The sequence below is a fragment of the Athene noctua genome, chromosome 1 (genome assembly GCF_965140245.1).
Source record: "Athene noctua chromosome 1, bAthNoc1.hap1.1, whole genome shotgun sequence".
Classification (NCBI taxonomy): Eukaryota; Metazoa; Chordata; class Aves; order Strigiformes; family Strigidae; genus Athene; species Athene noctua.
In genome coordinates this window covers 73,530,530-73,556,653 of record NC_134037.1, presented here as the reverse complement: position 1 = coordinate 73,556,653, position 26,124 = coordinate 73,530,530, and the positions used below count along the sequence as shown (strand labels likewise).

The 26,124-nt window shown below is 40.1% G+C and overlaps 1 protein-coding gene across 2 annotated transcripts in view; it reads left to right on the top strand.

Moving 5' to 3' along the window:
• Nucleotides 1–23,556, top strand: part of PPP1R14C (protein phosphatase 1 regulatory inhibitor subunit 14C) — a 52,652-nt gene extending 29,096 nt beyond the window's left edge. The window contains exons 2-4 of one of the 2 annotated variants that reach the window (XM_074924665.1): nucleotides 11,279–11,362; nucleotides 12,716–12,748; nucleotides 22,256–23,556. In XM_074924665.1, the coding sequence (XP_074780766.1) occupies nucleotides 11,279–11,362; nucleotides 12,716–12,748; nucleotides 22,256–22,330 (192 nt within the window). In that variant the 3' untranslated portion in view covers nucleotides 22,331–23,556. The remainder of the gene's footprint in view (nucleotides 1–11,278; nucleotides 11,363–12,715; nucleotides 12,749–22,255) is intronic. The other variant, XM_074924675.1, reaches the window with a different exon arrangement.
• The last annotated feature ends 2,568 nt before the right edge of the window (nucleotides 23,557–26,124 follow it).

Here is a 26,124-nt window from a genome sequence, read left to right as displayed (position 1 = left end):
GCCTGTACCAATGGCAGAAATTATAGCCTGAACTTCATGTTCAGCTTTCATCTTCCAGCACTTATTCTAGCAAACTCATATGCTTCATCTTCCACTGATACAAATGTCTCATCTGAAAAGTTTCTTAAATTATCAAGTGGTAGTGGTAGAGAAATGGAATTTTCCTTGTATATTTTTTTTTTTTACTAGCTTGTGCTATTTTGGCTGTAGATGTTAGGGAAAGATGCCTTTTTCTAACTTAGCAGCTGTGTCTGCCTTGATATCATGATGACTTTTTCTTGTAGACTAAGGCAAGGAATTCCCAGCCAGGACAGGAGAGTACAAAGAGGTATACTGCCTATTTGAGAGACGTGACCATGTTTCTGTTGTACTGGGCAGCTTCATCAGTGTCATAGTTAAAACCAGTCTCATTTTTAAGGGCTGTCACAATTTCTCTGAAGTTATCAAATTACCCATGTGGTAAAATAAGTGTAAATAATAAGCTGTATCTGACTCTCAACTTCCATTTTTCCAAATGAACCAATGAAAGTATTTAAATGAGTGATGAGGCCACAAATGAAGCAGAGATTGCCAAACTGTGTTTTTTGGCCAGCAAGGGATTCAAAGAAGCTGTTCTGTTCCAAGTCAGAGTCTATTTTGGTTTCTCACTGTTGGATGTTTTATGGCAAGTGCTTCCTAAACAGCTGCTCATACAAGAGCTACTGTGTATGGACAGACCAGAGTCGACACTGCAAGTGTGTGACCCCTGACTAGTGTTTCAGTCACCCATTCAAGCAACAGATAAATACCAAACTAAAAATAGCAAGTCCAGGGCCCAGAAGAAGTCTTTTCAGTCGCCTACATAATAGATTCTTTTGACACTTGTTAAAACACAGGATACCAAGAAACTAATTTGCTAAAACCACCACCTGAGTAATGTGTGTATGCATTTTTACTTTTACAAAAGCCCATTTAGCAGAGAATCAGAGAAGTTATTCCTGTTGTTTCTTTGCAAATCACTTCCTTAGCTCTCATATAATTAAAAAAAAGCTGAGAGGGTAAAAATTCTCAGAAGTGAGGAGAAGAAAAGTAAAAGGTTCTGTTATTTATTGGCTGAGGTGCCTGCATAAGCCTCCAGTGCTGTTTATGGAGTTGAAGGCTGCACTGGTACATACCGAGTTACTTCACTGCTGTGGATGGGAGAATGCAGCCAGTGAAATGTGGCAGCCAGCCTGTGCTGACTCTTAAGGGCATTTAAGTAAAAAGGCATGGCCTTCTGAAAGAGCACAGAAAGTCTTCCTTCCAGCCAAGGAAACTTGACGGGTGTGGTGGTGACCAACAGTAGGCAGTGTGTCTGCTAGGCAAGCCTGGCCTCAACTGAGTTGGCAGTGTTTGAAGTCTGATAAAACTTCAGTTTAGCCCTCCTAGCACATTATTCTTTCAATAGCAGCTTTGTGGCTCTGCTAGCAAGCAGAATGGAGAACTGTAGAAAAAGAGGATCAAGGCTGTTTCTGCAGAGACAGTTTTAGAGCGTGGTCTATAAACACAGAGGAGTTTCTGACAGTCGTGGTCACGTTGATGCTGAAGTATACAGTGAGTTTTAATGGCATTTCAAGTGGAGGTAGGCCGGAATTTATACACTGAAACAGCTCATGGAAATTCTGATGCAGTGTCTATTACAAGCTACTAATAAAATGCTAGCTTCAAGTAAATATGTCAACATTTTTTCAACTGCTTGCTCTTTTGTTGTGTGCTAAGTGATACCATGTTTTATTCCAAGCCTTATGTTGGCATAACTGTGTGATACTAAGACAGTTTAGATGTGATGTGCAGCAGAACACAGTAGCAGGAGAGTGGTCCAGATTTCTATTGCTCCAGTTCCAGAAATCTTTAGTTGTATTGCCTCTATATATTGAGTTGTCCTCTGAAATTGGCCCTGCCTCCTTTTCCCTGAGTAACTTCAGTGAATGGTTTGGCAGTACTTGTACCTGTCTCACTGTGCTTTAACTTAAACTTCCCTTTCCCCTCTTTCAGCTGATTTATGACATACTTGACTGTCTTCCTCCACCCCATAAACAGGGCAAAATGTCATACGTGCTAACCATGGTGTGATGTAGGACTTAAGCAGCTGACATAAATTCAGTGTTTGGTCAGCCTGTAGCTATAAGGAGTTTGTCTGGAGGAAATCACGCCATTGTCTTTCTGCCCTCTAGCCTTTGAACTGAAGGAAAGAAACTGCAGTGGCACCTGCAAAGGCAGCAGCTGCTTCTGTTGAGTGTCAATGTAGGCAGGCTTGTGTTCTGGGGGAGGGTGAAGATATTCAGGGAAGCTGGGTGGGGACCCATGCTCTGGACACGGAGGTCCTTTCCCTGTCCTCTTTCACAAAGGCTTGCCCATAAAGGGACCCTTCATAGGAATTGCATTGAGGGATGATGTTGTTATCTCTGCCTATAACCCTGATCCCTCTATGCTGACAAGAGGCACCCCAACTGAAGGAAGGGCATGATAAAGTTGCTTCTCTTCCTATCGCTGAAAGTGCCAGGATTGTGCTGTTGTCCTTTTGTGTGCTATTTTATAATAAAAATTTGGGCTGTGTTTACTGCTTTAGAGGAGCTGACTCTTTGAATGGAACTAGTAATTGGAATAGCATCTGTCCCCTTCATCTGCTCTGCAGACACTGGAAAGCCAAGAGGAGAGGCTGATCTATGGCAGTGCCAGCTTGAAACAAACAACAATGGTTTACAGTCAGTGAGGGAAGAGAAAGAGCCAGCTTGGGTAATGAGATGGAAGAACTTGGCTTGAGTAGGTGTTCTTCCCTTGCTTATTGAAAATATCAGTTGTTGTTAATAGCTTTAATGAGGTTCATAACTAGAATTTTAAGTGTTTTGTGTGTGCTGTATAGTCATTGTCCTGTTAGTGTATTTTTCATTTCCATTTGAATTCTGAAGCTACAGCTGTACCTAATTCCTGGCACATACATGGATATTAAGATGCCTTTATATTAAAGTGTTTCCTAAAGTTGTTTTAAATTTTTCTTGCACCATGTTTTTTTCTTTATAATCATTTCCAAGTAAGGAAGTTTAAGTTCTTTGCTATTGATAAGTAACACTAACATACAGGATTAGTGTCCTGGTTTGTCTAGGGTGATATATGGGGATCCTCCTACTGACGTTATTCTGTCCTGAATTCCCTCGTTCCTCCCACTGCCCAAAACCAAACTGCCAAACCTGTGACCCTCATGACTTATACTCTCTGGGCAGCTTGCAAGAGTACTGACTGACAAGTTACGTTGTTAGATAATGTAACACACATCAAGGGAGCATGTCCCTCTTGTTTGACTGCATCCCTTTAAAGTTTAAAATTCTCTAAACTTGTCATTGTGGATGCTGCTTAAGTCCAAACTCTGGGTCCCTCTCTTGCCAATAAGGCACACATTGCTCAAACTGGTCTGCTACCAGTATAACAGGAAATTATAAAGGGGAATGGTGATGGGTATGGAGGAGGCCAAGCTACTTAGAGGCTGCCCTTATACTTCAGCTATGTGTGTCTTCCTTTGTGTCTCACTTGGCTAACTTTATGCGCACTCATAGCCTTCAAAACGGAATAAGTGATCCTAAATATTCAAAACTCATAAGAGTCCCAGCCATTAAGGAGGCATTCTCACAGGATCCATCTCCTCTCTCTGTTTGTTCCATTTTGGCCAAGGAAACCATTTGCTTCAGATGCACCGTGGGCTAGTGTTTCTTTAACTAGGGTTAACTTCTTACCAAGCCTATAAAAAGGAACCATATTTTTCACCAAAATGCTTGCAAATGGTTTAAATGAAATGTGAGTAAAAGCCCTTCTCATCTCCAGTCTCATTCTCCCTTTGACTCTATATTGCTGTTTATTGGAGAGCATACTCTAGTTTGTTCATCTAGATGAGTGTGTTAAACCAACAGGTTACTGTCACCTTGTCACAGTACAGTTTTGCAACCCTGTGTGCTGCTTTTTTCAATATTTGCAGTTGACAATACTGTGAAAACTATGTGGTTCTTCACCAGGAATAATGACTGAGCTGTTGAAGCTAAAGAAGGAGCTTCAGTCTTCTCTCTTCCTTGCTCATTGGTGGTCAAGAGTGAGCTCCCTACTCTTTGAAGCTTTGACTCACAGGACTTGTGAAAACATGAGTCACTTGCTGATCAGCTGCTTAGTGCTGTGTATGGACATACTGATATATTGAAGGTATGTCTTATACAGAAAGTACTAGTCTGTAAAATGCAAAGGCATCTAGTTATTGTCATATCATCCGCTCAGTGTTGTCCTCCCAGACTTTGCTGACTTTTTAAATAAGGTTATTTCTGCAAATCTGTCTCTGTGTTTTGAAGTGGGTCTGTTAGAAGGGTATTTGTGCTGGGGTAAAACGAGGAAGAAGGAAGAATTCCTAACCCTGCTGTTTCACTGAGGGCTGGCTTGGTGGTGGGAGAGGCTTGCTCTTCCAATTGTCCAAGGAGCATGGTGGTATCCTTTTAACTTGTAATCCTGTGCTTTTTCTCGGTGTGCCTCTGGTTGGGGGCAACACATACCTAAGTTGCATACTGACATGGATCTGGGATGCTATTAGGTTACTCTTTAGACCTGGGAGCTTGAGAGTGTTCCCTGTTTCCCGAGTTCAGACATGAATCTCCAACAGGTCTTCTCTTTAGGATTTCCTTGGAGTAAGGTGTGTTCTTCCTAATATAAGCTTCAGGCTATTTGCCCATTTATCTGTTTAACAACATAGGGTGAACTGGCAGATACAGACAGGCTTTAGCTAGCTCTTTCTTCTCTGAGCCAGGTCAATGTGGGTAAGCTTTGGTCTGGAAATCCGATTGCTTCCAATAAACTATGGCACCTGAAAGTAAATGCTCTGCCAACAGGGTTTATTCTCTTGATCTGAAAGCTGCACTAATGCAGCTGTAACTTCTGGGCCATGCAGTTTGTGCACACTAGCTGAGCAAGCAAGGGTCCAGCTGTATCTGTCTGTATAGATGCTATACTGTGCATGTGTGTCTCTGTCCATCTTTCTCATCTGGCATAATAACCTCTCCCCACAGCTTTGTTACTTCCTCTTTATTGCCAGGCACTGATGATTCCTAGGTAAGCTCCCCCTCTGCTTCACAAGGTGTGTATTTCTCCATGCAGAGCCCCATAAGCATTGTTCTTGGCATTACCCTTGATTAAACAATTGGAAAACACACTTTAAAAATTGTCTAAATTAAAATGATCTGAGCTGAAGACATTTGCAGTAGGTGCCTGACTCAGCTGAAACATCTCTTAAAGATTTTTAGGTAAGAGTTCAGTTATTTCTGATGTTGAGACTAAAATTAGGAGGACAAAGGTGTTTTTCCACATTGCATGAGGACTTTCCACAGCTTAGTTGAAGCTCTAGTATGTCTGATCTTATAAATTTGGGAGGGAGCAGACTTGCTTTGTATTAGATGCCTGTGGCCAGTTTATGAAAGTGTTCTCAGTTTAATCAAGCATCTCCCCTCTGTTTCACTTGTGCTTGTCATGTGCCCAGACTCATTAAAGTTTGGCAATAAGCTCAATGACTGTCTTATGTGAACAAGCTTCTTCTGTAGGCTAGGAGGGGCTGGACTCTTGCTGTTCGTCTTGGCAGGGAGCCTGGCCACAGTGCCTGGGAGCTGGGAGTTACCCCTTTCTCTGCTTGCAGTGATCCTTCCTCTGGCTGTCAGCTGAGGAGAGGGGATACATAGGAAGGAGGTAGAAGCAGTACCCCAAAAAGTAGGAGCAGAAGAGGTAGGGTTTTACAGGAACCAAGCCATGACGGTAGAAGTTGAGGACTGAATTTTTAAGAACAGGAGCAGAGGGAAATGGGTACTTGAGAACAAAAATTGGGACTGCTTTTCTCCAGACCTGAGAACTCAATCTAGATCTCAGCAGACTTCCATGCTCTACCAGCAACTTCAGGGGCCCTTGCTGTGTTTGTAAAGTGTTACCTCCCTCTAGTGGTGTGTGTGTGAAGCTGTGGGCACAGTCCCTTGCGAGCTCCAGTGGTGAGGGTAGATCCGATCTAGACCATATAGATAAAACAGCATGTCCTTGACTTCTTCCCAGTCATTCATACGGTGTTATGTAGTTACAGATGCACTTGGTGTTCCCGTGAGATACTGGGTGACTTGCATAAGACATTATCTTGACAGGTGGATGCACTTAGTCTCCCTCCCTTCCTGGGTATATAACTGAACCCACATGAGGTCAGGCTTGAAGACAAACTCAGCACAAGAGAAGGTTTCTGTAGATAGCCACAGTGCCACAGATAAATCATGATTTTTTTCAGAAACAGTAGAATCATTGACTCAAAATGAGTGGACAAATCTGGTAACTTTGCCTTTAATGTCTCTGCACTTGTACTTAATGAACATAAAGAAGGGTAGAGTTAGTGTTGGTAGAAGAGGCTGCTGCTGTGGTTAGAACAGCCTGGGGGCAACACAGGCTTTTCTAACTCTTAGTTGGAGCCAAGACTGGATGGCAAGTGCTTGGGGCTGTGAGGCCTTCAACTCTGGTACATTTGAGATTTCACATTCAACTGATGGGTTGCTTATTAGGTAAGTGTCTGGTGGGGGAGGAACTAGCATGCATCTGCATGATAAGGATTGTGTCATACTGGGAGCAGCATCCTAAATCTGTTCATTGGTTATCAACTGTGCAAACTGTTCACTGTTGCATGAACTACTTCACCTGGACCAACAGAAATGAGAGTATCTAACATTAGATCATCATGGCTGCTACAGCGTTACTGCTGTTAATATTTTAGGGTTGGAGAAGACATATGGTCATTTAGTAATTGGGCTCTACCACTGAGGATTCTTGTTCCTACTGCAAGTGTCTCTAACCCTGGCCCTTCTGAGTCTCACTGTATTTGACATCCTTTCCTAATCTTCTGTTCCTCATGCCAATCAATAGACACTAGCAGCCTTTTTGTGTTGCAGACAGCTTTATTTTTAGCTGTTGCATTCTGACTCTCCACTTAACTAGGATTATCTTTAAGTCAGAACTTTCTTTGATTCTGGATTCATGATTTTTGATGACTTAAACTATTCTTTTTATTCTCATTTTTATCTACTTTTGCTCTGACCTGTAAGTCCCTCAAAATGATGGAATACTTTGAAATGAGGAACACATGGGTTTTTCCTTTGTTTCATACAAATGACTGTTTGGTAGTATTCTTTTACCTGTACATAGTGTAACCCATTCATAATCCCACCAGGTTGCATATGCAGCCAACAGCTTCTAGTCCTGGTAATTTATGGCACTTACATTTATCATCCTAAGACTGAAACCATTGTCTTGCATTGGGGCAATGCCATACATATCTGCAGATGAACTTGTTTAGGTCTGTGTTAGATGTCCAGCAAATATCTCTTTGCAGGGAAAAAAAAAATCATGTATTAAATGGATAATTCTAGAAGAACTGATCTTATTATTTTCTAGTTTGGTTTTGATCACTTGCCATCTTCAGGACTTTGAGAGAAATCCCTGATTCATGTAGTCTGAAACTTTTTTTTATGTCTGAATTGTCTTCATTCCCTCCTTTTCCTTCATTTTTATCTTGCCGTCCTTTCAGTTTATTTCCAAACTTGCTATACAAATGATGGCTTTAACTTTTCTTGCCGAGTTTAACTACTTTCTCTCCCAAACTTAAAATCTAAAGAAAAGACCAAACCAACCTATTTCATTATTTCCCAGCACTGCGAATGAGATGATACACAGTGAATGGACAGTGAGGATGAGGGATAGCTAGCAGGCTAGTTTGAGAGTGAAATTTATCTATAGGACAACTGTTGCCCTTTTAAATTTTAAAGACTCAGATAAATGTTGGTAAATACTTGTAATGATGTTAGACCTGCTCTTGCTGTGCTGGAGGTGCTGTCTTCGGGGTCAGCAGACTAGAGTGTGTGAGTGTTCTTCAGCTGTCCCTGCAAAATCCAGCCCTTTGGCTTCAGCTGCTCTGGGAGGTGGTTTCAGACCTTTCCCCTAGTCTCACTAAAGGATGCTCACCTGTTTCTGGTCCATTCACTGCTGGGTCTCTGACCACCTCTGTCAGAGGCTAAAAAGTAAACAGTTGGAGAGATTATAATGTCTTGAACTGCTATAGCTATTTACTAGTATAGTTCATGTCTGTGCCCCAAGGTCTTTTGTCAGTAGCCTGCAAAGGATTCATGCAACCTAAATAATCAAAGGCAATCTTCCAATGAAAGGCTGAATTTAAGTTACATTAAATAGCATGGAAACTAACTTGATTTTTTTGACTCCTGAATAGTCAAGAAGAAATCAGCTCATTTCCTACCAACATTGTTAATGCAAACTGGAAAGGGTGCTTAAAAAGAGTGTCCATTCTCTCCCTCACCTGTTTCAAATGATGGGTGTTTGCACCCACAAGCCCCACACCTCTTCTATTTTAGCTTTTCTGGGGGCTGCTCCCTGTCAGCATGCTTCTTGTGGCTTCTTTTTTTTCCCCATTTGCTGTTTGCAGATGATGACCCTGTTTCCCTCTGACAAGAGCAGAATATGGCAGTGCTTTGGTTTTGTTGTACAGCCTCATGGCATTAAGATGACCCTTGCAATACCACCCTTCAGATCTGCACAGCCCCTTTCAGGCTTGTCAAAGCCTAATGTGGATCTAGCTTCTTAATTGTAGTAGGTTCAACCACTTATCTTGCCACTAAAATCGGGCAAAAAAAATCCTTGTTGTTACAGCTGTTGTGTAGTGGTCAGACTCCTGACCTAGGCATATGTTTCTCATGCCTAATTTAAAACTCTTGAGATCGTTCAGGCACAGTAGTTCGATGGGGAAAAAATTGCTTTGATTATATTTGTTCATTCAGCCAAAAATAAGAGCAAGAGTTACCTTTTTTGGCTTCTCCCCTCCATTTGTGTTGTATCAGAGTTCAAATCTGCAGTGAAGTGATGAAGACACACATGAGCTTTTAAAGAAAAATGTAGCTTAATTGAACGGTGGGATGTCAGACAGAACTATAATCCCTCATTTCTGAAGTATTCCTACTTTAGTTTTTGTTGCATCTTTCCTTGATGTAGAGGAGCTGTGTTACTTCTTACACCAAAGCTTCAGTGAATTAGTGGTACAGTTGCCCTCTGGACTGATGGCAGTGTGAACCTTGAAGATGTAGGAGAAAGTTGATTTGAAGAAAATGAGTGAAAAGGGATAGAAGCAAGCATTTCTCCCACATGACTGGTACTAATCAGAGTAAAACAAATATTTCAGGACTGGTCAGCTTCAATGAAATGTGATCATAAAGCATTGTATACCTTCTAGGGAATTCTCCCTTGATGTCACATTTCAACATAATTTCAGTTTGCCAGAATGCCACTGCCACAGGCAAGAGTTCAAAATGCTTATCTGACAAAACATGCATAATCAGCACTTACACGGGTCCATGGATGTGTATTCTGATAAGGTTACAGTATTAATGGTAACTCCAGGCACCCTATCTTAACAGTATTTATAATGAACTGCTTAGATAAAACGTTCAGGAGGTTTACTGTCTATTTGGGGAATTTCTGGTTCTTAATGTGATATGTGAATAGTGTAAAGTTGGAAGTAAGCTACTAAGTGTACTACTGTTAGGGATTAATCTTTATCCTTTCCAATTCTGATGGCTTTTTCTGAATATCTTTGTAGTCTGTGGAAGACTTCTCTCCTCTTCCCTTCACTGCTTCCTAATGAGTGTATAGCGTTATGTTAAAACTTCTTTATTGCCAGATTGTGTTAGAATAACTAGTATTTTTATGGTTCGTCTCGACAAATGCTCGTCCTTTTCTAACTAAAATGCATGCTGAAAAAGAGTGAACCTGCTAATTGGGCAAAAGATGTGCTTCATGTGTTTCATTCATTGGGTCTAACAGAGCCTGCACAGCTGCACTGTTGTGTTCCTGCACACTTTCCTTCAGAGGTGGGGAATGGGGAACTTTATCACCCTACTTCTGCCCTTCCTTCTCACTCCCAAATAAAAGTTGAACAGTTGACATTTTAGCTGGAGTTTCTGCTATAGATAGTTTGACACTTTGATACTTACCTTTCTTTAGATTAACTCAAGCTAATTTCTTGTCTTCCCTGCTAATGTTTGGATTCTTCTTTTATCCAGTAGAGGAGTAATTCTGATGTTACCTGTGTCAGTTGCTATTAGAGTGTCTTTCACAGTTGTTGAAACTCTTGCAAATTGCTGCAACCACCACACTTATTTAAAGCATCTTGAAAAGGTGTTGGTGGGATACAAGAAGACAGCTGGTGCTGGGGATGGTGGTCTTGTTGCTTCAACTTGACTCTCAAATCCATCCTCCCCTTTAGACACTTCCAGGTCTCTGCTTTCATTCAGGAGGTGCCAAGGTGATTCAGTACCAGTGAGATGATTGATGACAGTGTACTTGGGGGAGAGGGCAGCCTTGCAACGCCCATGCGTTGGCTTGAGTGGAGCAGGGGCAAGGGGGGAGTTGTGTGTCTGTGGCACTGAGGCCACTGTGAGGGTGGGACTTGGCGCGAAGGTTGAGACCAGAGTGTTTTGTATGTGCAGTGAGGTGCTGCTTTACCATTTTGAAAGTACCTTTTATGGTGAGAAAATGCAAAGAATGTCCAGCAGAATCTTTTTTGCATAATTGTAAATGCAGTAGGTGGTAATATCTGTGGATGATGAATTCTCATTGGGATTCCAGAGCTCAGGGGTCCTTCAAAATGTGTGGACTGCTGCCCTGACTCAGGGAACAATGTGACTGATGTGCTGGTGATGCAAAGAAAGTAGTGTATGGGTGGAGGAGGCTTAAAATCTTCTGTAAAAACTCCATGCCTTTAGACTTCATACTTCACTGCAGGCACAGGAAATCTGGGCTTTTCTGAAGGGGCATGTATTATCATCCTTGTAACCCAACTTTAAGCAAGGGAGCTCTTCCATAGTGTAATAAAATAAGCAGTCCAGTGAAGATTGTTAGCAAGCCATTAAATTGCTTTGAAGTAGTTCTCATCATCTTCCTCTTCCCTGACCTCTTCTTCATCCTATTGCCCAGTACTGTGAGAATAGCATGACTTGTGCTGCTGGGCATGGGTTAATAACACAGCTCTTGGCTGTGTGGGAAGGGTTGCTGAAGAGCTGTCACCTCCTGTGTGGCCGGGGTTTGGCCTTCTGCTGGCCCAGGAGCAGGGAATCAAGTCACTACCCCTTACTGATTTCCTTCCTGGCTTCAGGCTGCTTTTGAGGCTAGTTAAAGGAAATCTCTGGACTAAGTGGCAATTCTTGCTTTTCAGGAAGAAGAGATGCCAGATGTAGAAATTGACATTGATGACCTTCTTGATGCAGCCAATGAAGAAGAGAGAGCTCTCAAATTACAGGTAATATTATTTTCTAATTTTGAATTGGACTGTGGCTGAATTAATGTATCTGTGTCTGTATCTTGTGTTTGACTGAATCCACTGTAAGTGCAGAATTAGAACTGTGAGGTTCCTAGGTCTGAATTTAGCATAATCTACTGGGCTGTAAAAAGGTAATCAAAATCCTTTAAGGATAAAAAAACCCTCTGGAAGTTAGCTGATAAAAGGCATAAGTACAAAGAATCTAGTAATACAGGGAGATGTGCTGAGACAGATTAGACATTTTAGTTTTTACAAGTATATAAAAGAACAGAAAACATAGAAAAATAAAGAACAGTCACACAGAAAAAAGATGTGGCTGAGGGTCAGTTCTGATGAGCAGATAGTTTGTGTGATTCCTAGCAGCAGCAGAAATATACATGCATGCATATACAGACCAGAAATCTTCCCTTGTCCTTAGGATGCTGGAAATTTTTTCTGCCTATACTAGCTAGAAATTGGAATCCATGGAGTTATCTTGGAGTAACTTGTTTGAAAACTTGTCTGAAAGCTTGAAGAAAGGATAAGATGGTCAGCAACAGGAATTAGTAGGGAAAGTCAGAAGCTGTCTACTGAAATTCTATAATTCAAACCATCTCTAATTCTCTGAATCCTGCTTGAAGTAAAAGTTAATGAATGGAAGAATGAAGGGGAAAGAAAACATCATTGTCTTAAGAGATACATGTATCTAAATCAGGATATAAAACCAATATGAGGGTCTCTGTTTATAATGTTTTCAGATGCACTAAAGGAAGGAGACCTGTCCCAGAGCAGTGGTTTGCCCTCAGCTCACTTCAGGGAGGTGCTTAGATGCACCACATCTGATTTGTAGTGCCTGTTGGTACCCTTTTCTCAGTGCCTGCTGCCTAGCCAGAGACATGGGGCCAGGCTGTTTACACGCCATTATAAATAGCTTTTCTGCTTCTGCCTAAACTGGCTGCTGCAGCTGCCCTGCTAGGAATGCCCGACCTAGCTAAAGTCTGTATTTCTGCATTACAAAGACTGATGCCCTCACAGAGAACTGTCTTTCATATGTGTATTGCTTGGAGAAATGTTCATGGATTCTCTGCTTCTTGCTTTTTTGGAGAGGGACTTTCTAATTTCCAACCTGGAGGAAGAAGCAATTATTTTTCTCCCCTTGAAAATCCTTATGATCTACCCAGGGAGCAAAAGTGACTTGCTATAATGCTCAGTCTTCGGTAGCATCTTCATCCAGTGATTGCTGGCTCTTTCTCCTTTTCTTTCCCCACTCCCTTGCCAGGTTTCATACTGTAGACTTGTTTGTGTTCACTGTTATTCTGTACTGGAACTGACGCTTTCATATTTTGCTTCTAGGAAACTCTTGTAGATTGCTACAAACCAACAGAGGTAAAAAGACTTTTCTTAAATACTATTCATGTGTGGAAGGTGTAGCTATATTCAAGTTAAAGCAACTTTTTTTATACTTAGGATAAAGTAAATATAGGAATATTAATGGGGAGTTGATAGGCTTGGGGCTTTATATCCTAGGAATGTTTGTGCCTGTCACTTGACTACAGTAAGAAAAGGTTTGGGCCCTGCAGAGGAACGGCTGATCATTCTAGCTGAAGTATCAATATTGTCTTCTGTAATGTCCTTACTGACTTTACTAATGCTTAAAGCTGTCATGTTACAAGAGAACTAAACACAGTTCTCATTAGATTGTTAAAACCCAACCATATTTTTATGAAATTTCAACTTGAGATGGATTGTGTACTTTTTCAATGTGAAGCCATTTGATTTGATCTCTGACAGTAAAATTCTTTGTTCTGGAAACTGTTATGTAGATATGCAGCTCAGCTAATTGTTTTTGTGAACAACTTAGAATACAATTGTGGGATAACCTGAACTAGCAGGATTTAGCTAAGAGTACGCAACTTTCAACTCAAATATCCATTAGCATGTCCAATGTCAATATAGACTACTACTCATAGTAAAGTGTGCTTACTAGAAAGAGTAATTGTAACAAAATTGGACTCATTGTAAAAAAAAAAAAAAGTAGTTTCTGGTTCAATTTATAGAGTCAGTGCTTTCCCACCAGTGGCTGCTGTGCAGTATTTAATAGAGTTGGGTGCCTTATAGGATTTTCCTAATTGGGGACCTTTCAGCTGGCATGACTAGAAGCCAGGTGTTTGGGTTTTGAAACAAGGCTGCATATAGCTGGGTTTCTCTTAACATCTGCAGCTGCAGCCACTTAAACTGCTGGGGTTTAAGGATATTCAGGCTGTCAGGAAGAACCACTGTTAAATAGACACTTCCCTGTCCATCAGATTTGCTCTTCAGGGCTTTTCCATTTTTATTGATTTCTATGGCAGGTTGGGAAAATTCTCCAGAATTGCTACTAGTTGTTGGTACTATGTTTTTGACAGTGCAGGGAATTGGCCCAGAAAGATTCACATGGTAACACTTGTATAGCTTGGTCTGTGTTGTATGTTGCTTTCTTTACAGCAGATAACGCACATCTCCCACTATGGAGATGACAGGCCAAAAAACAAGTCTTCAGATGTCTCACTGTAGTAATGCTACACTACAGGTGACCTCCATCAGCTTCCTGCAGCCTTCTCAGCAAGTGCTGTTGAACCTTGGTTCTTTTTCATAAGATGTGTGAAGTTTGGTACAGCATGTGGAGCCTGACATGGTTCTTGTCACAGGCTAGTGAGAGAAAGTGGGGGCCATGAGTGGGTGGAACAGATTGCCAAGAGTTGAGCAGCCACTCACATGCTGACCTCTTACCTCTGTATTATCTGAAGGCAGATGAGGGAGGCGTAGAATCAAATAATTACCCCTCTTCCTCTTTCACTGAACATGTAATACAAATTTTTTTCTCGGCTCTGAAGCTTGACACTTAATGCAAGGACAAATTTCAGAGGTCTGATAAGGGCAAATGACAGATGTGAGTTTTCCACTGGAAACCTTGGTCATAGAACTGCAGGGAATATTTGTGCTGTGCTGGTAAATTAAGTTGACGTGGCAGTTCACAGGAAACAACATCCTAGACATATGTGCCTGCCTGTCCTCAAGGCCCTTGGATCAAGGCAAGTACTTAAAGCCACTCTTCTGTGGGGATATTTGCCAGGACTTTTCACAACAGCAGCTTTTCTTCATCTGTAGCATAAGCCCAGTAATACTCCATGACTGCTAATTTAGGTCACTTAAAAATAGTGATTTTTAACCTGCATGTGTGGACTAAGAAGAGCATTTAATTTGGCTTAAACTTGCTGTATGAGGATCCACACCTTGTCTAAAAAATCTCCAATCCTTTCATATTTGCAGACCATTCAAAACTATTGAGGTAATTGGTTTGTGAACGGGTTTCTGGAAGATTTGTGGAGAATGGATGTGAGCTGATGGAATTTCTCCTGCCCAATCAAATACAGTTAATCAAGTGCACTAGGGATTTTGGCATCAAGAGTTATACAGTCTGTAAAAGGCGGTAATCCCTAACTGGGGAAAAACTTATGTAATGTCTCTACTATTCAGAACATAAGGACAAATAGTACAGACAGAAAGTTGAACTTGAAGCTCTTATCCCATCTGTTTAAAAAAAAACCCCAAACCAACCCAAAGGTGTATTTTTTAGTCAATTTTACTTAGTGTCTTCCACTTAGACTAAAGGTTAAGGAAAGACTGAGGGATTTTTAGATGTATTCTGGATTGGCTTTTTGTCAGAAGAAGCAGTGTTACTCAGGTCACTTGAAAGGTGGAAGGACGTCTCAGCCTCTTTAATAAATTGGCCAAAGATAGTAGCTGACTAACTTAAGAGGAAGTGCTCTGAAACCTTTCTTCAAAGGGAAATATGGCTAGACTGTTGACTGTGGTCTAAAATTTTAAAAACTTTTCTAAGAAGTTACAGCTGTTGTTTTAATTGGTATAGAAATATGCTTAATGTGGGAGCCTTGTTGTAAAAAGTCATGTAATTTACCCAAACAAGGCAACTAAAGGTTAATCAGGAAAGTGAACAGTGAGTGTGATTTTTGGGTGCTATTTAAGTTTATGTTAATGATACTTAAATTAAAATGTTGATTTGCTAATCAAGATTCATATGCAATGTGACTGTATCATTCAGTCATCTAAAAGTTAGTTTTGTAAAATGTGACATAAATGAAAAATAATTTCTTGTTTCTTGAAACTGTTTCAAGTTTCACTGTTTCAACAAACATAATTAAAAAAGAAAACCCAGCAAACCACAAAAGCAGTGGCTAAGAGATACATTTGGTAACTAGCATATTGTAAAGTATAGGATTTTTTATTGGTGTTAATCACTGCAGTATGTAACTTATACTTTACGTGCTTTTACTTGAGCCACAGTCTCCTGGCTCTGTGTAGTTAAGTTGTACCTGTTGAAGAGAAGTTGAGTAGCTGCCTGCCCTCATGTTATAGGCTTTGGGATCTCAAATGTGGACAGTGCTTTGACACATGATGGTCTTCCACCATGCAAAACTAAACAGTGCTAGAAGTATTCTTCAGACAGTCTACACTTTCTCTGCTTCCCCTTCTCTATTCTGTTACTGTCATACCTAGGTCAAAAGCAGTATGTGTCATGTCTTGACATAAGGCAGAGCTTGATGTGAGAGAACAACAATCAATTTCTAGAACTGCATAAACTTAAAGGGTATGCTATCAGCAAAATCAGTGCCATAACCAAATCTTGGATCTGAACCTTTTGTGGTTGAAAAGGAGCGGGGAGCAGCATCAGCATCCTCCTGCATCACCCATGTGCTAGAGCAGCCATTGCTTTGCTCAGTGCTGTGCATTGCCTCTGGAAAATCCCGCTCAGACCTTTGTCAAGTTGTTGTCTTGGTACTGTCTATGTGATGGAGAATCATAATGTAGGTTACAGGGAATTTTGTCTCATGTTAGCAGTGAATGTACCAAATTGAAATATAATTTGTAATCTTGATGATAGGATTTTGATACTTGACTATATACTCATTTAGAATAGGAAGACTGTGAGCATGAAATCAATAAGGTTTTGTCAAGACATGCACTTCAAAAAAGGCTGGCTAAAGCTGTGTTAGCGTATCTATGCTATTGGTAGCAGCAAAACCACCCATTTAGCCTGGGCTTTGGGGAAAATCTGAAATATTTGTGCCTGATATGAACTAGAGATTCTGCTGGTGAGACTGCCAAAGTGATGACAGGAGAAATGATAAGTAGAGTCTTTACTACAGGAGAGAAATCCAATGAGTGGGCAATTTCTATGTTTATGGACTTGAGCTACACAACGTCTGCAGAAAATTTATTTGATTCTCTTCAAAGATTGGTTATATTTGGTGTTTCTTTGCTTCTTTCTTTTCTCATAGAAATAGACGAAGCTTTAGGCAAATGGGCTGGAGATCTCTCCCACTCATGCTGGATTAAATCTGTTCAGACCATCTTGTTAGTATAATTCTTCACTCAGTGCAAAATAGGAGAAAAAGGAGATGAAGTTGCATCTTAAAAGTTATTTTGCTAAGAACTTTAATAACCATTTTAATAAGATTTCCAAATCAACTACATTAAATTGTTGTGCATATTCTCGGAGAACTTGGGCAGAGATTTAAGTTACTTAGGTGGCTGGACTATTTCAGCAGCTTTTAACACTTCCATCTTGAGAAAGGTAGAGATGCATTTGCTGAACTATGTTTCTCCCAGTTTAATTCCTAGTTGGAGCAAATGACAGGGTTGTGATGCAGCTTTTCAGAGTGGTACAGGCACTGTGGTTTTTAAAACTGGAAGCTATTTTTAGTAGTATTCAGACAATGTATATACTTAGTATGCAGACATGAATAGAAAGCTCAATCCTTCTAAAATGGAACCCCTAAATTTTTGAAGCATCATACTTTCTTTGGTCCTACTGTGTTATGAGTTATTTCAAGTTATTGTTACTATTTTTTAAATATAATTGCAAGGCAACAATATGTAGGATACCCATTTGAAGCAATAATAATTAAAGATGTGTTAAAGTGTCAGTGCAGTGTACTGCCTTACACCTAGATGAGCCTAGGAGCTCATAGACATTTATTGTAGCTTAGCTAATGGGTGGTAAATTATCAAGCCACAGTAACTGTATTATGTGTCTGTATTACTTGAAATCAAATAGGATACTTTGTAGAGAAAAAAGTTAAGAAACATGCATATTTAAAAGCCACGCAGGCAGGCATTTTTAGAGAAACATGATTTCTTGTTCATCCATTTGACCACTCTGAATTCAGTGAATTAAAACCATTTATATGCCTGCTGAGATCTGCCCTATATTGTACTACAATGTTGGAGGGAATTAAGCTTGCGTGTTTTAATTCTGCAGGTACTCATGAATACAACTTACAAATATCCATAGCAATAAGAATGGAGGAGCAAATGGTGATTTGACAAGGATAAGTTGTGCTTGTTTACATGCTGTGGAATTGTAGAATACCTGGATTGCAAAAAAAAAAAATCTTTCTAATATATAATTTTATATATATATATGGCTAAGCTTTGTGGTGTGTAGTCAGTGCCTTGTACAGGGCTCAACAAGAAGCTAAATTTCTGTATATTGTTCTTCTCTGGGCATTGATGGTGCTGTGGCCTCACTGGAGAAGCTACACCAGTGGGATTGTTCAGTAAGTCTGCAGAGGTGATACACCAGTTCTTGCTAATAAAAGGCCCCATTCTCTCAAAGCATGTGTGTCTCCTCAGTTCCCTTCTTCCTATATGGTCGGCTTCAAGTTTGAGCCTGTGGAGAAAGGAAGATGTTTGTCAGTACAGTTCCTTTTTTTTTTTCTTCCCATTCAGATAGCGTTTTTTAGCTACTGTTTAGTTTCTTTTCCAGTTAGCTGTGGGGATTGATCTTCAGGCTGACTTTACTTTTTCCATCCAACCAATCAGGCACTCTCCAGGAAACAGCCTTGGACAAACAGTCAAGGAAATCTTGATTTTTGACTTGGCTGCAGGGAAGTAAAGCTGTGGAAGAAAGCTGGTTTAGGATTAATTTCATGCTCTAGTGAAGCAGGAGGACTAGAAACCTTAAATTTTGGCTTAAGAAGTAGTCCTACTACATGTGTACTCTTTGTTGAAGAGAAATCTGGAGAGACAGTCTAATTAGTCTCCAGAATTAATTGGAAGACTTGAATAGGAAGCCTAGAATTCATTGTCTATTAAATGACCTCATTAAAACACTGAATCATACCTCCAAAGCAGAGAGTGATTTCCTTCCCTTTCCTGAATTATCATTTCACCTTTGTTTGTTGTCTTTATTTTTTTATTCTGCATTAGATGAATGCTTCTGCTGAACTGAATGCCTTTGATTCAAGGGAAAGCATTAGAGGAGGGAGAAGACAAATGCCTGAGGCTGAATATAGATGAGTTCAAATGAGCTATAGATTTAGTCTCTGTCTCTCATTTAAATTTGCCTTTAGAATTAGAGACACATTTTCTAGAAACAATGATTTTGTTTGTAAATTAACAGGACTCGGTACTTATATCAAAACTGTATTTAAAGGCGATCTTGCAGAAAATCTGTAAAGACTTTAAACTGAGTTTGTATATATTTTTGCTTTTTCATTTACCAAGGCCCAAAGTGCTGATATGAGATTTTTCTTCTATTGAAAGTAGATGTAGCCTATGTATTTCTGGCTGTAGCCCTCGAGAATAATTCATAAGTTCTTGAATCTTTAGCTGAATTATTGTTAAATCTTCTCCAACTCTGAATTAAGTATTATGTAAGTAGATAATCCAACCTGTGTTGCAGAACTACTTTTAGCATAGAATGGTGTACGCAATCCACTTTCAAGAAATGCATGATGCTAAACTTCAGCATATCTCTTAAAGGGGATTTCAATAAAATGCTCTGTGTAAAAGTGATTGTTGTGATGAGGCTGAGATAGATGTCACTATTAAGTCTTCTGTTAAGCCTTGACTCAAATGTCCACAAGGTATAAAACTGCAATTTTTGAGTGATGTTTAAAGAAAAAAAAGGGTATTACTGTCATAAAGCTGAGTTGGTTAGTTATAAAGTGAAGGCTTACTGAAATGCTGTGAAGTCTGTTTTCCTGCCTCCGAGAGGGAAAATGCGTATCTTTTCTAGAACGTGGCCTTTCCTTGATGGGGAACTGCAAAACCAGAAAGGCACAAGTGCTGGAGCACAACTATGTTAATGACAGCCAGCTCCATGCAAGTGTCAAATGCAGAATGGACTTAAATCAGAAATGTACTGAACCAATGCTGTGGTTTGCATGCCCATGGGATGTGGACAACAGCTCTACTGCATTCTGTAATGTGCCTGCTGCATACAAAATGCTCTTGTTGAATTTTACTGTTTGGTACTGCACACTTTTATTTCAAGCAAATAGTTCCTGAGGGGTAAAGCACTTTAAGTTTTTGTATGTACTTCAAGTGAATACAACTCCCTTCTTCCCTAAGAATAGGCTCTGTTACATCAGATTTGCTTAGGGGGTTGCCCTTGCAGTTTTATTTTGGCAGCACTAAGAAGTTTCTGGGTGATGTGAAACTTGCTTGAAAACCTCAAGCAAATAATCTTGTTTTGCAAAAAAAGGTGCTTGTGATACTGCTTCAGAGTGTAATGGAAGGATCTTTCCTCCCTTGCTCTAATGTTGTATTGAAAAGCAACTGACCTCTGTCTGTTTCATATCCAAGGGAAACTTGCTCCAATCTCTTCTGAGTTGTGGGAGAAAATGGACAGAAATGGCAGAGGTGCCTCTCAAACAGGGATATCCCAAATGAGTACAGTCAGAGTACCATAGATTTCCCTGTCCACTCTGCAGATGCCCCTTCAAGTCATGCTCTTAGCTTTCAACTTCTGTGAAGCAGTTAGACAGTTTTCAGTTGCAGTGTCTTGTTGCTGCCTTGATGGTGAGTGAGGGTAGAGTATTTGTGGCTTTAACAGGTGTAATAAAGTCTTCCAAATGGAAGAAACGAACTTCAGCCTGTTCCTTTCCAAAGCTGTCTTAATCTGATGTTTTGGCATGGGAGTACAGCTTTTTATGAAAAGAGCTGTTGAAAGGCAATATTAATTGCATTAATCCCAAGTAAAAAAAATCTTTTAAGATCACTTTAGAGAGTTTATTTCTATAATGATTTTGCTGCAGGGCTTCATTTAAGTTTGATAGTAAAAAATCCTAAAGTGTATTTATGTGTTTCAAACAGCACCATGCCACATTAGTTTTGGATTATCTAGCAGGTCTTTGCAATGATGAAAGGATAACACAGAACCAATGCATAGTGCATTGAAAACTGTAATTTTAGAGTGAATCTCCTTCCTTTTTCTGACCTCTGAATGGATAAGTACTGTATTCTGACAAGTTTAGAGTGGATATAGTTGCAGTGGCTTGGGCCTATGTGGAAGAAGAGAGCTTTTCTAGGACGGAGGGGAGGAGGATTAGGGGTCTTAACAAAGATGCTTTTCTGATCATCTCCTTAGGCTGTCTAACCAGATGGGAGGTGCAGTATTGATATGCATAGATGTATTCCTGTACCTGATCTTGATCTAGTTAGTTCAGGAGCAGAGGCCAGAATATAAAAGGCTCTTGGTGAGCATGTGTAGCCCTCACTGACATGTCTGCTACCTTGCCTTTGCAGCTCTTAGTTGAAGCCACAGCTAGTTAGTGTTGGTGCAACAATAACCATGGTGCAACAGTATATGCAGTACAGTATAGATGTGCATAACCTGTCAGGAAAGGAAATTGCTCTCCTGGGATGATACCTGCCAGGATTGTAGTCCCACCAGAAAAACCTGATGTCTTTCGCAAGTTAAAACACACATTTACAGGGACTTTTCTTATGCAGTGTAGCACCTGGATAATACATGTTTCACTGACTTTTTTAAAAGGTACTGTGTTCTCATTTAGGTGGTGACTTTGTTCACTGGAATTTTTAGCCTCCAGCATTAAGCTAGGAAGTCATACTTTTTGTCCTTTCACATCAACCTGACTGACTAAATTCATAATTACATTCCATTACATTCCATGTTGATAGCTAAATGATTTCATGGTAAGAACCTTTTTGTAGGTGTATACTTAGTACTGTGGGTAAACATTACTCTCCCAATGTGACAGTAAGGGGGTGATTTAGCTTTTAATGCATCTGCAGTTATAAGAAATTGTATTCCAACAGGATTTCAGATAATGGTGCAACTTCATAAGCTTCTGTCTTCCCACGATTTAAAGAGAGAAAATCTGCTGAAACTGGAAAATACCACTGTTAATAAAGACCTGGTCCATGAATATGTTTTCTTGGAATAGCATTGTTTACCGAGCTCCACAACAAGTTTCACTCAGCATAAGCCAGTGATGCTACTTCTGGCTCCTAGTCCCAGCCCTGTCTCAGACTGGCATGAATGTTGGTGTGGGGCTGAGTGGTGAACCTGGTCAGAGAGCTGAGCCAGCTTGGGAAGTACTGGGGCAAGAGGAAAAACAGCTGAGTTTGTAGCCAGTCAGCTTTCTGTTCCAGCTGAGTATGGAGCTAACCAAAATGCTAGTAGTGTCATGGAGAGGTAAGAGAAACACCTCTTGTGGCAGGAGTGCTGATTTCTGTGAAGGTTAAAACTCTGGAAGTCTGCCTTGACTATTTGCATTGTATCCAGCCATAGATTTTGCTTGATTCAGCAGTTGATAGAAGGCCCTGTGTAGTAAAAGCCTGAAAGATGGCTAGCAACTGAGCCTGAACACTCATGCAGAGGAAAAGCTAGTTGATCATACCTCCACTGTGTGATGAGAGTATGCATATAAGGTTCATGGAGATCAGGCCAGAAAAACTCCAACTTAGCAGTAAAAGCTTAAGTAAAAATGTACAGCTTGCTTTGATTTTTTTTTTTAACTCAAAATCATGGTATTATGGGATCATAAAAATTACTCATATTTTTCTAATCTTTTTTCCTAGGAATTTATCAAAGAGCTGCTAACTCGGATAAGAGGAATGAGGAAACTCAGTCCCCCTCAAAAGAAGAGTATATAAATAACTCGAAGTAGTAGCACTCTGTAAAAGACATGACAAGGGAAATGGGACTTTGAATACAAGACCTTTATTAAAATAGTTGTCTTTCTCCACAACTTTTTTGATTTTATTCAGTTTTGACTCAAGGAATTTCTTTTGTGTGTTTTAAGGGTTCTTTTTTAAGTGTAATTTTTTTTATCAAGAACATCAACAATTTGGATGCTGCTCAACTTTCACTTGAGGATTACTGAAGCAAGTGAAGAATCCAAGAGTTAATGACGAGGGGCAGCAAGCCTATATGGTGAACCAGAAGATCCTGTAAATTTACAGAGCTAGGAGACTTCTTGCAACTAGTTGGATAACGTTTTTAAGTTGGTTGTACATTTAACTCATGGATGTCAAGTTTCTTGTGCTTGTCTGTACATAAATTATAAAGTGGGTTGTGAATACTGTTTCACATGGATGGAAGGAAAAGTTTGTTACAGTAAATTATTTAAATGGTGGTTATTGCAAATTTTCTCCCAGAAGGTACCAATTTAGATTACTAAAATGGGTGCTGCCATTTTTCTAAATGCCCTTAAAGCAGTCCAGTGAAGAATATTATCATATTTCCTTGTTTAGACTGAAACGTATAAGAATTGGGAATTTTAATGGCTTAATTTGTAGACTTTAAATTATTTGACTCTGCTTTGCCAGATCATTTCCTCTCCACCTCATGGTGTCTTGGAACCGTGCTAACCTATAATGAATAAGGGCCTGCAGTGATGCCTAGAGAAATGTCCATCACCATTTAAAAGCTGCTTCACAGTGGAGGAAAGGCAGTGCTAAATTGCAAGCACTGCCTTGCATTCAGTGATGTGGTCTTAATTGAATGCAGATTCCTCTCCTATTAAGGTAGGCAAAGAATATTATAGTCTTTGTTTATGGCTCTGCCTAGAGAAGTGGGGAGACTTCAGAACTTGGGCTCTCTTACTTGTAAAAGCAAGAACAGAAGAGATTCCTACTCCCTTCTGGAAAATGTCCTAACTGAAATGTTCAATAAGCTACCATATGCTGGTAGGTGACGCTAGTCAGGCATTTTATATCAAGGGTGCTCTGAACATATTTTATTTTTCAAAAAAAGTACATGTTTGTGAATTTTATGTATACTGGCAAGCTTTTTTAATGTATTTAATTTTGTAATGTTTATCGATGATTTTATTTACCAGATATTTACTCAAATAAATGGAACAACTTGTGACTTGTTACATGTACACTTTACAAGACTACTGTTGCTGAGTAGGTTGGTAAATGGACTTGCTCCTCAAAGAGAAACCTGTGAGGTGGTAAGTACCTGGGAACCCAGCTGTATAGACCCTAATTGGCTTTTAACCTGACCACTGTCACTCAGCCCTTGCTCAGTATCACTTCAAATTCATGTAACCTGATGCACAGCTTTACTTTTGAAAGTTTTCTCCAGATGAGGCCTTCCTTCCCTGTGCCCTGGGGAATTTTAAAAGGGGGCGGAGGGGGGAAGCCTAGAAATTATTTCAGATTAATGTTTCTACTTTTTTATTTCCACCAGAGGTAAGTGTAGGGGAGAGCTTACACTGAGTGTCTCTCAGTTCTCTACTGAAGGTGTGGCAGACAGGGATCTTTCAGCAGGAGGCACTCTACCTTTCTTCTCTTCTGCAGTTCTGAATTCTCAAAAAATTTGAGCAGCCCTAAGAAAAGACTTGGTTGGTTTGCCTGCAGCATCTTAAATTTAAATCCCATACCTTGCTGAAGTTGCAATTCAGCTCTGATCTCCTAAGGAGTCTTCTAGTAAATTTTTTTAAAATTATGAAGTGAAATCTGTGCTCCAGAGAAACTGGGGGCAGCTTGTGATTTCATCTGGTTCTGTGTTGGGATGCCCCACTGTCATTGTTAATGTTATCAGTGGGATGTCTTTGGTTCTGAAAGAGGCCCACGTGAATGACCTGTCTTGCTACAAGAAGATTGTCTCCTTGGTCTGTGCTCCTAGCAGAGGAGCTGGTGTAGCTAGATCTATGTGACAAAGTTTGTACCAACATCACCCCTTGAAGGAGAGAGTTATAGGAAAAGCTTCCTAAACTCCTGAGGTAAGGGGCCTTTTGTTAGATTTTTTTTTTTTCCCACTCAACTCTGAGGGCAGAAATCAGTGGTGTTAATAAAGAAGTCTTAGTGACTAGCAAACTTCAGATATTTGACTGGGCAGGTATTTTCACAGGCCTTGTTCTGGAAAGCCTGTTGGTTTGTAAACCATTGAGAGCCTTTTGTGAGCATCAAGTTTATTATGTCCAAAATGGGGAAAAAAAAACCTTTTGATTTGAGACTTGTTAGCAATGTTTAGAGTTTTGAACTGGTGTCTGAAATGCTGTCTGCTTATGGGTACTGTTCCCTGACTCAAACTTATTCATGTACATTTAACACATGGGCTGAAACAACTGAGACCATGCAATACACCTTTTCAACTTCTGAGGTGGTTGCAGCTGCCTACATTTTGCAAGTGATATTTAGAAGCAACCCTGAGTCTGAACATTAAAGTTTCTAGGAATTTCCACATTCACAGAGGCATTCTGTGACTTCACTTATTTCAAATATAATTTTTCTCTGTTATAATAATGGTGTGCAAAATCAGAAATGTCAATAATGGTAACTGCACCAGTTCTCTCACCTCCTACAGCAAAATGCTACTCTGAAAATTTTTTCCTTCATGTTAGTTCCCTAAAAAATTCCTGCCCAACTGTGCGCATCACACACTTGCGTCTTTTGTCATATTCATCTTGTACTGAAGTAGCTGTGGAATATAGAAGTCTACCCCTTCTAAAACCAATTGGTTTGGACATACTTAGCAACAATGAAGACTGGGACAGTCCCTACTGTTGTAGGTAGGATGTATGTGGGTGGGACAGTCACTTCTCTGAGGGGCTTTCTCTTCTCTGGCTCTACATGTTTTGCTATCTTAAAGTGTCAGTGAGCAAAAACAAACTCTAAATTTATTTTGTTTGCAGTTGGCCTGATTTTACTGGAGACTTACAGGGTCTCATTCTTGCTATTTTTTACTTAATGGAGATACTCTTGGCCTTTGTGTAAGTGATGAGAGAATCGACCCATTCAATTAATATTTCATTGTGCTTGATGTCTTTATGCTGTGTGGGTGTTCTTGGCTCTGAGCAATGTTCAAGGGGCATATCAATAGTACACTGTTACTGAAACAACCTGAAATTAAATCTTACAGCCCAGGCTCTTCACTGCCTTGGCTGGACAGCTTCAATGAGAAGGGCCAAGTCTGGCTGCAATGAGAGCTTCCTCTGGGCTTTTTAAGTAGCTAATGAAAGGAACTGAAGTTCCTCCTTATAAATATGCAGTGAAGCTGTGGTTTTTGTTTTGGTATTGAAGTGCCTCTCCAGTGTACACAGATTGTCTGCAAGAGTGTATTTCTGGGGTCTGCTTTGTGGCATAACTAGCCTTTGCATGTTTTACAGCAGGAGCAGACAGTGTGATGTCTCCTGTGGTTGCTCTTCCAGTTGGCTTAGAAAGAGGAGGAAAGTGCTTGTAGTCATATATTTAGTGTGCCTTGTGAGGCTGCGGTGACAGGATAGTATATTCCTGTGGCACAGAAGAAAGGAGATGAGCTATTCTTCTGCCAGCCTTGTTGTGTCTCTGCCTTGCATTATTCCTGTGGTGGTTTTTACTCTTAAAGTTGCTGTTCATGCAGGGAACATCTGGGGAAAATGCAGGAGGGAAGCTTTCCCTATTCGCAGAGGACATGACCAAGAAAAGCAGGAGTGAAATATCTGCTCCTTTTTGTGCAC